General features: G+C 44.8%; 1 protein-coding gene across 1 annotated transcript in view; it reads left to right on the top strand.

The window, feature by feature from the left end:
- The window catches only part of LOC119377965 (uncharacterized), a 34,503-nt gene extending 23,833 nt beyond the window's left edge, over nucleotides 1-10,670 (top strand). The window contains 17 exon segments of the mRNA XM_037647246.2: nucleotides 1,765-1,888; nucleotides 1,958-2,100; nucleotides 2,168-2,318; nucleotides 2,401-2,546; nucleotides 2,633-2,667; nucleotides 2,669-2,751; nucleotides 2,833-2,981; nucleotides 3,047-3,161; nucleotides 4,079-4,236; nucleotides 4,415-4,508; nucleotides 4,571-4,716; nucleotides 6,129-6,258; nucleotides 7,228-7,352; nucleotides 7,520-7,604; nucleotides 8,381-8,541; nucleotides 8,633-8,744; nucleotides 10,047-10,670. Of these exon segments, the coding sequence (XP_037503174.2) occupies nucleotides 1,765-1,888; nucleotides 1,958-2,100; nucleotides 2,168-2,318; nucleotides 2,401-2,546; nucleotides 2,633-2,667; nucleotides 2,669-2,751; nucleotides 2,833-2,981; nucleotides 3,047-3,161; nucleotides 4,079-4,236; nucleotides 4,415-4,508; nucleotides 4,571-4,716; nucleotides 6,129-6,258; nucleotides 7,228-7,352; nucleotides 7,520-7,604; nucleotides 8,381-8,541; nucleotides 8,633-8,744; nucleotides 10,047-10,377 (2,288 nt within the window). The 3' untranslated portion in view covers nucleotides 10,378-10,670.
- Nucleotides 10,671-12,543: the final 1,873 nt, after the last annotated feature.

The raw sequence follows: 12,543 nt of genomic DNA, 5'->3' as shown, positions 1-12,543 counted from the left end.
AAGGCCCAAGCCTGTCCCTCGACATATTATTGTGTGGCCGGTTTCGGCACTGACGACATGGCAGGAGCGCAACTTGATATCTTTGATTTGTATGTGAATTCACTGTGTACGAGGCATACATAGCTAATTAGAATATCCTAACACGAGGAAACAGATTAGCGCCACACTTCAGTGGCTTTCTTCTTGTTCTACTATGCACGCACAGTGAACGAAGGTCAGGCTCTTTTTTTACGATGGTGATATTGAAAATGGGACAGCATTCGTATTCCGTGCGCGACGAGCGTAATCTTTATCTTTAATCAAAACTTCTAGCGGGATACAGTTCGCTCATCGGTGCACTTCGACACGTTCAATCTACCTGTCAACGCAGATTGTGCGCGACCAGCTCCGGCCTATAGACCCAGCGGCCGTGTCTAAGTCACATCTGCTCAACCATCGATAGACGAATGCCTAATTCTGCTGCCACGTACGCCAGGGCATTTCACACAGAATGCGACGATATAATTCTATTAAATGGGCTACCAAGAATGCTTTTCGGACTGCTATTAATTCCGCACCTATGTGGCGGACACTGCACTAAAAGCTCTACATATGAAATCTGAATGGGAACCCTTAGTTGGCGACATTTTAAAAATGGTCGTATGGAGTAGCCAGGCCGTTTCTCTTCGTTTCTGCTGGGTCCCAAGCCAAGTAGGGATACCTAGCAACAAAAAAGAACAGATAAATACGCTTCTTTAGCAGCAAAGAAGGCACTCACAAAAATAAAAATTTCCCTGAAAGACAGCAAGAGAAAAATTCGCCAAGCAATGTTGACTAAATGGCAGCAGCAGTGGAACTCGTGTACGAACAATAAGCTCCATGTAGTAAAGCCCATACTTGGAGAATGGAAGACCTGTCGTCACCAAGAACGGTTTGTTGAAGTTATACTATCTCGACTTCCGTATTGGGCACACACACTTGACCCACAACTTCTTGCTCACAAACGACGAACAACCAACATGTGAAAAATGTCAAGAACCATTAACAGTAATACACATACTGATCACATGTCCCCTCAATGATACGCAGAGACGAAAGTATTTCGACCAGCTATACAAATATCACACGTCAATCCACCCTACTCGTTTCTTGGAGATGATACACTCGTACCCTTGTCTTCTGTGCTAAACTCATTAAAAGAATGTGGCTTCTAAATAAGCTTTAAACTGCATCATTTCAATGTTCCACTACTTAAACACCTTCTGACTGGCGCAGCATAGCCTTAGCTGCTTTTGCACCATAAAAACCGAATTAACTAACTTTTAATATAATTGCTGGTGTTTAACATAAAAAAACACGATATATTTGAGGGACGCCGGAGTGGAGGGCTCTTTAAAGTCCGCCTAAATCTTAGTACACGGGCCTCGAGAATTTTTCGCCTCCATCGAAAATGCAGCCGCCGCGGCCAGGATTCGATCCCGCGACCTTCGGGTCAGCAGTCGAGCACCATAACCACTAGACCATCGTGGCGGGTTGGACACCCCACTTTTCGAAATGAATTGCGTTCATTCGTGGACTGCCTAGTGCCTAGCTGTAATGTTTCTTGGTTAATTTCTGCTTTCGTTACGTCGCGCACATTGTAGTGGTTGACCTTTCTTTGCTATAAATTCAAATAACGAACCAAATAATAGCATAAAGCAAGATCGTCTGTATGATTTCAGACGACGATAGTCAACATTTTATAAGTGGCACGAGCGCTAAAGTGGTAATGTCCGTTTCTTTAAGGGGGACGTTGCGATGTCCACGGCATGCTTCAGAAGATGGCGCTTTGCGCATCTCAACTCGAACAAGCAGGCGTTCCCACCAGTCCAGCTAACAACAGCGTCAGTGAAAAAATGGCGGGCTGCAGGTATGCTTCCTCAATCAAACCGTCTATGTAGGTGTGTCAAACACCATTCCAACTCTGTTTTCTTTTCAGAGCTTTAACGACCTACAAGACGTGTCTGTCTGGAACAATCCCTGAAATGTGCAGCAAAGAGACGAGCCTAATGGAAAGCAAGGCCGTTCACCACTTCACAGTCGACATTCCCAACCAATACGCGCGTTACTGCGATTACAAAGGTGCCTGAAGCTCGAGTTCATGGATTAGTTTGTTTCAACGCTTCTTTTATTTTATTTTATTTTTCAGATGGCAACGTAGAAATCGCCAGACAGCTTTCCCGATGCGACGAGGAGTCTTTGAGAATGCGGTACATTGAGTGCAGTCAAATTATTTCCACAGAAGTGATACCGTACACTGATGAACCAAGCGATTCACCATTGCTCAACGATGCATGCAAGTATGTCACACTAACGAGAAAATGAAGCGTCCCGGTGATCTGCAAGAACGGTAATACCTTTTCTCTGCACATTCTTTTACAGGGCGATGAGGAAGTACCAGAACTGTATCGCAAAAATTCCTACGCAAGACTGTTCGAACGGCCTGAAGATCCCATTTTCGGAAGAATCCCGCTACTATGTGTCAGTGCTCAAGAAAAAGTATGAGTGGGTTTGCAATGGAAATGGTGGTATGCTTTCTATTTTGTGGCTGTATATATATATAAACTGCTCCAATTTATTTAAGACAGAGTGATCATGAGTTCCTTTTTTACAGATTACATGTGCAACCCCGAAATATTGCTTCTCTATCCTGTCCAAGTGTGAAGCAACGTTTATGAAATCGAATGTTAATGACTACGTCGACGTTGACATACTCGGCGGCACGGACTGCAGGTAGGCGGGTCATTACATTCATTGGTATCGCGGACAATAAGCCGTGCGTAACATTGCTTCAAATGCATTCTTCGTCATAAGGGACGTCCAAAACTACCAGTGGTGCTTGAGAAATTCGATATTTGAGTCAGACTGCGAGTATTACCAAAACATACTGACATCACCCGAAGTGCTCTACTTCTCGGACAAACTTCTCAGACCGTACGTCCGGAGCTGCCAAGTGAACCTAGGTACTGCGTTCAAGTGAACGTACCGCAGCTACGGCATTAACTAATACATGATCTTCAATTTTCAGATTGCCAGATTGGTACATTGTACAGTCAGTTATCAGAATGCTCACCAATTATAAAAGTTAAGGTCTTGCCTTTCGTACAGCGAGGCTGGGTGCAGAACCCCATCACTGCTTGCGGGTAAGGAAAGCGCATGTTAGCAGGATCTTTATACTGACCTGCTGTGTTCTTTTGTATATAAATTATTGAACTTTTAGCCCAGATTCTTTGACGGAGTCGCTGTTGTGTCGTCGTGCTCGAAAGCTATCTGCAGGCAGCCATGGAATTGTGAAAACTTGATTTTTCCCCCACTTTTACGTACACACTACGCAACATAGATATAACATGAAAGTTATGTGCATGTTTGTGAGTTACATGTGACCGTAAGCAGACACAATACGTCTAAATGTTCACTTTTCTTCTTCAGGCGGCGTACCGCAGCAGTTAAAAGAAATTATGCAATCAGTGCGTCATACCATTACTAACTCATAGGGTCAAAATTTCAAGGCTAAAGTTGTTTAAAACAAAACTAAGAACCGCGTAACGAGCGATAGCGCTCAAAATGATAAGCGTGGTGATTAAGAGGCTGAAAAATGGTGGCATGGAGACGGCAAATGTCTGTTGCTGAAATTATAGTTGAAATTCTAGGAGAAGAAACGTAGTTACGTATAGGTCAAGCTATGTTGAGTATATAAACGATGGTATTATCGCGACGTATGTTATATTAAGAGAAATATCTCATGGGAAGAAAATGGCAGATCGAATGTGGGGGAGGACACGGTTACGTTATGAGATTGGGGAATAAGCATAGAAGAGAGTCTGGTGATCCAAGACGTCCGTAATTAGAGATCACTAGGAGAAGTCTTCGTCCTGCAGTAAACTAATGGCATAATTGGACGCTGGTAGAGACGGATTTCGGCTAGTATACGTAATATACCAGTCTAGCACTACACATTTGCATTCTTCACACTTGAATAACCATGGTTAAAGGCTAACGTTTGCTCACTTTCCTAGGCGCGAGAATTGTTATTATAGACCTGCTCTTTTTGTACCCGCAGAGGCACCAGGGAATACCAGAAGTGCTTCAGGCATGCTATGCAAAAGACAACCTGTGACAGAAATACTGCGCTGTTTAAACTTGCAGAGGTGCAGTACTACAGGAATTATCTCTTCAACGCTTACAATTGGACCTGCTTCGAACATGCGGCTCCAGTTGGTAAGTAGCGAATTCTGTGAATATCTTAACGATGTCGGAAGCAACTTCCCGTTCTTTCCAGAGAGTAGTATTAGAAGCTCGGTGTTTTTGTGAGGCGATAGGTACGCAAGTGAACTTTCAAGTTGAAATAACGAAGCGTGCCCTAACTGCACTTTGTGTGTGGTTTCCATTCTTTCAGGCTCGTGCGAGAAAAATCTAGTGCTGCGAGATCTGCAGAAGTGCGAAGGATCTATCTTCCAGAACACGACTTCTAGGAAGCCACTTTCTTGCAGGTAAGTAGGCGCCGGTCATCAGTGATAGTACCGTATCTGACGTTTCTCATGTCTTCTTGCAGCTCTCTCTCCATGGCCAACTTTTTGAACTGCGTGGATAAAACCAACGTGAAGCTGGCCTGTAATGCGGACCCGGAGAAAGTATCAAACATTGCGAATCACGCACGGGAAATTCTGCTCGACTACCGCGCAGCCTGTGGCTTTGACCGTAAGCTACTTTTACGTAGTCGTCACTCCAGCTGCCCTCCTACCCCTGCCGATAACAGAAGCTGAGGAACAAGGACGTATGGGGTTATCCATACACACAACGAAAAAAGTCACAGTTTCACCGCAAGGGCGAAGCAGTGAATGCGGTAGCAACAAAATGCAGTGTTACACGAAGTCAGGCTGGCAGCTAACTGTTTTGTGTCCGACCTCGCGTAACTACAAAACGCTGGTGTAAGACAATACGGCCGCTCCAGGGCGAGATGCTCGCCGCATAGTCACATCGCGTTGAGAGCGCAGCACGTAGGAGGGTATACGAGCCGCCCGCTGTGATGGCTGTCGAGATAGTGCGCGCGCCAGCGATCGCGACCGCACCCTTAGATTCAAAGTTCAAAGTGGCTGCTCGCGCGACAACCCCCCACCCCCTACCTCGCGTCTTTTCATGGTCGTTAAAGACGGGCGGGGCGTTCCTGTCTGCTTCGACGGCAGGCGTCCCGAGCGGGGTGATGTTATCGCATGCACCCTCCGAGCGGAGGAAATGGGCCGGCACGTTTGATCTCTGCTTCGGCCGAGTTCGTCGCCCCCGCTCGCGCGCTTTTACCCGCGGTAGAACATACAATGAGCGGGGGATCTTTTCAATTTGGACTTCATACCGGAAGGACATGATAGCGCCGGCAACTGCAACGGCGCAGGCAAAAACCCATTGAGACTGTCCATATAATTGCTATCGCAATAAAAATAACGTACGACAGGTACATAGCATAAAAGTTAATCATGCTTGAACTTTGTCTATGAAACAATAATTCGTAAGAAGGAATGCTATCGCACGAGACTTTGAGCACCCCTTTTCTACCTCCTTGGTTTTGGACTGTGGATGACAGTGCTGGTGTCTGAAGCACAATGTTATTTATGCTTATCTGTAACCAGAACCAAACGAATCCTCACTATATCCATAACGCCGTGCAAATCTTGGGTATCATTTTTTAAATAAAATTCTTCCTTGTAAACCTTTCAGGTGTCTCTGTGCGGTATTCGCATGAACGCGCATCAATCCTCGCAATTCTGTATGAATACCAAGTGTTGGACGCATTGCATGCTTAGAACGTTTCTTCTACGCCCCTTTGCGAGCGGCGACGAATTTTTGTTCGCATTCCATAGCAGGCCTCCCGAGTGTCACGGCCGGTTCGCGAACGACGTTGGTCCTAATAGTATCTCCGTTCTCAAATACGTTAACGTTCCGAACATTGCGCCCTGCAATCGGTGTTTGCTGCAACATGCTGTCGGTAAACAAGTCGTTTAGCACTGTTATATTCTACGCACCGGTGCTTATTTTTGATACATTTCGCTTACATATATTCCACCGACGAGCTAAACAACATTCAAGATGCTTGAATATTTTTTTTTCTTTTTGTACAGATACTGTGAGCTCCCTCGGGCACAAATTCCTCTTGACCGAGTACGAGAAGTGTCAACTCATGTTGAAAAAGTCTGATCGCTTGCTCAAGTCGGCTCAGATTCGTGAAACGAAAGTACTTGATGCATGCCGGTAAGTGTGCAATTGGGGGCCTAAGAAAACATCCGCCTACTTGCGAAAGTTCCTTTCTGTAGAAACAGGCGCTTCGATCTCCACTAAAGCTCGTGGCATTTAACGGATGTTATCTTTGTTTTTTTTTTTTTTTGTACGTGTCGCTAGTCTGCGCGAAGACTTGCTAACGCACTAGCACCATCGCCCCTACCTTCGAGCCGTAGACGCCTCTCCTCTATTCCTTGCAAATGACTGCCGCTTACTTGCGCTTCCTTTTTCAAGGTCGGTTGCATAAGAGCTCTGGTGTTCCGAAATATTTTTCTCTGTTTACTGATAGAAGTGCGGTCAAAAGGCAGGGCAACAAGTTTTGAAAATAGTTCGAAGTTGTAGTTGAATTTGTGATAGAGGAGAGAAAGAGAGTGCGGTAAATAATGTCAATTAACAGAGCTGAATTGAACTTGGTTCAACAAAAAGTAAGTTTCGCAGATTGGCGTTTCTTTTACGGCTTACTATTTCTCCAGCAATACATTTGAATATTCTGTGCGCCACGATATTACATTTCTGCCGGTATGTTCACTTTTTTTTTTAATTATTAAACATGAATGAAGCCGTTTTGTTTATGTCGTAGCAGTTATTATGAATAGGAAAATTTTATTGCCTGCAAGTTCATGCTTTCATCTATGCCACTCTGTGAATATGCAGCACACTTTAGCTGCTAAAACTGGTTTCCTACCAGCCAAAAACAAACTTATGCTTCCCTACTACTCCTAAATTTTCGGGCATAATTACTGTCTTGCGTCGTCAGGTTCGCACTCGTAAGCTGATATTTAGTTTTTTTTTTCTTGTTATTGGATAATTAACTATGAAACCTGTCGCCGTTAAGGCAACATGGGTTATCGTTGAGGTTTTACAGTTAGTGACAATTCAGCCTCACTGCAGAGAAGTTCTGCTTGAATGAGTTAGGCTAAACTGGGCGCAATTGTATTGCAGGTCCCTGCAGCTGTTTTCTTTGTGCACCGAGGCTGCCATTATACTCGGCAAGAACGTTGACAGCCCACACGCAATCGAAGTTCGCAACTCGTCGGAAGCGTTGGCTAGCAGCTATGAGCTGAAATGTGAGTGCTCTATGATCTGTCGTACATTTTAGACGGGTTGCTTTATATTGCATTAGACCACCGTAAGCATTCGCTTTTTAATCATAATCTGCCGGAATTTTTCCTAATATAACCGTTTCTGCCAAAGAAAATAAAAACCAGCTAAAGTTCGTGTTTGGCCGACGCAGGCGCTCCGAACGAGTGCAACAGAAACCAAATTGTGGACGACTTGCTACGTTGCTTTCATTCAAGCCCAGTTTTCTCAAACTGCAGGTGAGCAAATAGTGCTGTGAATAATATTTCAACAGACTTACGGATGTTGTTTATGAACCGTGACTACAACATGCTTCGATGTAAAAGCACGCCGGCCTGAAGTTTTCACATCGCAGAAGTTTAGACAAGAAAATGTGCTTATCATCAATGTGATGCTTAACCCTTTGCATAAAGCTAGTTCAACAGTAAACGTTCGGTGGCAGAGGCTTTTAATGTATCTTTCGACGCTTTAACGCTCAAATAAGCACGATATTTTATATCCTACCCAGATGGCCGATGTAGTGAACGAACGCGTACCTTCAAGCTTCACCCTTCTTTTACGTCGGGACCGGTCTATCGAAATTCGACGCCGTTTTTCATCCTTCGCAAATTTAGAAACACTACGCCCATGTAGGCAAGATTAAATACTCGTGATAGGGGCTACGCTGTTTCTTATACGCGCACTGGGGAATTCCTTCGCTCGCCGATTCCCATGCGTGGTAGGGCCTCAGGAGTGTCTAAACGCCGTTAAAGTTCGGGGAGTGATGCGCTTAAATGTTGGTTTAGGATTCTTTACTACCGTGCCTTGGACTGTTCGAGAGAAGAGCAAACACGTCGGATCGTTCTACAGCAGCATTCAGCTCAGGATTTTTTTTTTTAGTGACTGCCAATGTATTTCTAAGTAAGCAAGGTCTCACTGCAAAAGCCGCATATTAAGACGTTAACCACTAGGCAACGACCCGATTCACGGTTCGCGTGTTTTCATTACATCGTCGAAACTCTCGCTACTACTGCAGTGTCACACTGAAAAGCAACGTCACCACACTGGCCGAGCCGTGCCTGACGGAGGTGTTCAAGGGTCATGCCTGCAGCAGAAAAGTTGACGTGGTCTACGTCGCACGAGAGCTGTTCATGACCAAAGTAGAAGCGCACAAACGTGACTGCAACATGCTTAGATGTAAGCGAATACTTGCCTCGGTGTGTCTTAATTTTGCGAAGGCTCGGACGAGGAAATATGCTCATCCTCTACGTGATGTTTTCGCACGCAGCTCAGTACCGTCAGTGCAGCCAAGGAGAGTTTGCAAACTTCCTGCAGAAATGCTACGAAACCTTTTTGAGGGAAGTTACCGGAAAGTCGATAGCCACGCCAAAGTTCTGCAGGTAAAAAAACAACAAAACAATCTCTTCGCGTAGAGTCAAGCTTTGATGCACGGTGCTTTCGCAAGTGTATGAGTCATTGAATATTTACAAGTAGACGCCTACCTCGTTGATCTTTGCAGCCATATGTTTTTGCTGCTTTATTCGAATTCCTGCTTTACGCCTGTGCTTACAAACGTATGTTTGTTTAACGCAAAGACCGGTTATACTCCAGCGTTGAAGGTTCTCGAGTAGTGATAGCGCGAGAGCCGCTTCATCTTTTGTGTCATAGCAGTAGGGTTCACTTTTGTAGTTCCGGCGACGCTACATGTCATTACAATTGAGCTTTCACTGGAAAAAGCAAACGCGGCCTTCATCTGTCAAATAATTTGTAAAAAAAAAGATTAGTTGTTTAGGAATAGCCTCGTAGTGTCGTCTTTCTAGCCATAACGAACACACTCATTACGTGTAATATAGCTTTATAATTCCTTGTCTGTACCAAGAAATAAGTTATTCGATTGTGTGACGCGTGAGTTTCCGCTGACAGCTTAAGCAGTTGTCAAGTGCAGTGCATTATTAAGAACGCCCCCACTCTCCTGAAGCCATCCGGGCGCCAAGTGTTCCTTGCTCTTTACCGGCCAATTATCCTGCCACATTAACTTTGTCTGTCTTTTACACGTGGTGTCTTTCTGGCTTCCCTACCGTTTCTTGGCATTTTACCAGGTGAACAGAGAGATAGACATAAGGCTTGTTTACTTCATTCGATACATGTAATGGCATTTAGAATTTGATGTCTTGTGGTCCCTTCATATGAGCAGCTTGTTAATGGCGTGCTGTGTTCGTGGAAGGAGCAAAATATGATACTGCAGCGCAGCTTTAACAGTAAACTTCAAGCTTAACGTGCTGACGCATTTCAAATGGTCTCATTTCATGCACGTTGCCATTCATTGTCGAAGCTTAGTATTGTGCTTTTTCTTACATTACGGCAAAATAAATTGTAATACTTATCTTATAAAAATATGTTTTACTGTACTTAGATTGCCTAAATTGTATTGCTTAAGTAATATAAAGTTAGTGGAACTTGCCAAAAGCCGAGGCGTCCCTATTGTTTATGGCTGAAGGTGATTGAGCTGAAGTAAGGCTACCTAATGCGTTTGCTTAACAATTGATGCCTTTGTGCAACAACTGCGGATCTTGTATAACAGAATGATACGGAACAGTCTTTTCGTCACCTGTCTCCAAAGTTCTGTTATCCGTTATACTCAAACAGAAACGAGTACTTCAAAACTTTGAATACCCATTTCATATAATTTCAATTCATTTCAGAACGTACCACAAGTACGGAAGCTGCGTTGACGAAGCGAGTGCTGAGACATCCTGCTTCAATGTGACCACAATGCAAGCCCCGTACGAAGTCAGCCTGCGCAATTTCACCTCGAAGTACGGGGAAGTTTGCACGCAGTACATTCGCAGCACGGAAAACAACGGCTCGTCGCCTTTCGGGCACCGCAAGGAGAGCCGAAACAAGCACGCCTCTTCGGATGGCGAGCCTTTCATGTCTGGCAAGTCGCCGTGGACTGTGGTCTTGTTCAGCCTCGCCGCCATAGTCATGGCCCCTTTTCTGCTGTCCCCATTCACATTCCGAAACTTCACGTGAAACATGTTTAGTGTGTGTTCGTCTGTGTACAGTAAAACGTGTGTACAGGTTCATACTTCGTTCGGTTTGCGTAGAAAATGTTTGCGCGTGCAGTGCTAGGAGCTGTGGCTGCTCCTGGCAGGAGACCACCCTCTGTCTTCCTTCGCTGAGTTAGCTTAAAGCGCAAAACCAGAAGAGAAAATAATAATAACCGCGCGTTCAGCTCAAGGGGCACTAGCGTCAGTAGCGAAATAGAAACGCGCCTAACGTCTCAGCGTGCGAGCTTGCTCCACTTGTCGGTGCATGCGTCCGTGGCATGATGCACTGTAAACCACTTTGCACCCTTAAGGGGGTTTCAAGCAAGCAAAACACCCTTTTGCCTAACTAAAATTTGCGAAAATTAGGGTGTAAGGGTGTTTCCCTTTCCCAATATAGCCTTTAAGGGGTAATGCTCTAACTAAACACCCTTTAGGAGTTAAGGGTGTTATGGGTTATCGAAACACCCATGGCCCATACCACAGCGTGCCAGATGATAACTGGGACTCGCTGATTAAAATGTCGTTAGATGTTAGGCGAGTTTAGATTAAAAGATATGTCTCTTTTAGGGTTATCTACAAGCGTACCATCAATCTACGCCTATTCTCTTAATGTTTAATGTTCATTTATACGGAACAGGAATATCTCCACCGGCACTGAACGGCGGCTTAAGATACTGCGGCTATATATACCGGATGGTCAGTGTAAGGCCGTGTTGCACGAGCGCTCCATCCATGCGGTATTTTACAATACGCTCTGTTGTGTGCGCGGTTTGGCACGTGCGTGCACCTTATATGCTGATGTCATCTGTAATTACATGTTTCTTGACTGGTAGATTTTATTTTTTGAAATTTTTCAGTGATAAGGGTGTTTAGGTCATTGGAAACACCCCGTGATAAGGGTGTTAGGCCAGTGGCAACACCCTATGGTATGGGTGTTTTGATACGTGAAAACACCCTTTTCCTAAGGTGTAAGGGTGTTAGTTATAGACACGGCAAAACCCCCTTAAGGGTGTAAAGTGGTTTACTGTGTGGTTACAGCATAGACCCGTTCGAAAATTCTGTAATCATCTTTTAAGAGGGATGTAAACTCAATAAGGGCAATTTTTTGTAGTTGCGACGGTGAATAAATGTCTTTGTCGAATTAGCGGTATATGCGATAGAAATGCCTCAACATTACGTCGGAGTGTTTGGGCACCAGCGACGTTGTGCAGCTCTGAAGTGAACTCAACAGCGCCACTAGTAGTGGTGCAGGACCTGCACATAGACGAGACCGACGGCAAACCGTCAGCGACGCGAAAACGCGCTGGCTTGCACGAGGGGAATTCTCGAGGAAATATATCAGCACTGTTTTGTAATATGCGGTTGCGTGCTCGCGGAAAATTCTTAAAGGTGTTCTATATATGCTGTCCGATGAGGCGTGCGGCTGTGGCGCATTGCTTAGAGCATCAGGGATCGGTTCTAGAAGCCCAGAGCCCAAATAACGTTTTTATTTATATTTACTTATTCACTTACAGATGAAACGTATCCATAGCTGCCGTCTCTCTCTTTCGCCGCCGTTCAGCCCCAATTCGCAGCTACGGACATGCCTCCGGCTTCAGGAGCTGACGATCGCAATGAAATTTGCACCTCGTTAGACCAAGGCCGCATGCAGTTCCAGGCCAGGGTTGCCGTTGAGTAGATTTGCAAAGGAGCCAGAATTCAAGCTCAAAGTAGTCAAAAGTAGCCATGCCATGTAATTATATAAACGGTATTATGACTACTCTTTATTAATGAACAAGTATCTTTTAGAATGAGCAAAAGCATAGACATAAGAGCATAATTTTCTCCCTCTTCCTTGGTCTCCAAGCCAGTTAACTTGCAAATAAATGAACCAATCATTCATTTATTGCATTAAAGAGGGGGAGTGGGTAAAAATACAGATTACTGTGAGCAAAAAGGTGATAGTTTCGCCGCAAGGGCGAAGCAATGAATGCGATAGCAAGAAATTGGAATGTCACACAAAGAATGACAAGCAGCTCTAAACTTGCAGCGCGCCGCTGAAGCACAAGGAAGGACGCTCAAAAAGAGCGCACAGGTATACGCAGGACAAGCGCGAACTAACAACTGTCGCAGTTCTTACGTCTTCGTGCTTGAGCAGCGCGCTGCAAGC

This window comes from Rhipicephalus sanguineus, chromosome 1 (genome assembly GCF_013339695.2).
Source record: "Rhipicephalus sanguineus isolate Rsan-2018 chromosome 1, BIME_Rsan_1.4, whole genome shotgun sequence".
Taxonomy (NCBI): domain Eukaryota; kingdom Metazoa; phylum Arthropoda; class Arachnida; order Ixodida; family Ixodidae; genus Rhipicephalus; species Rhipicephalus sanguineus.
This window is presented reverse-complemented; position numbering and strand designations above follow the sequence as displayed.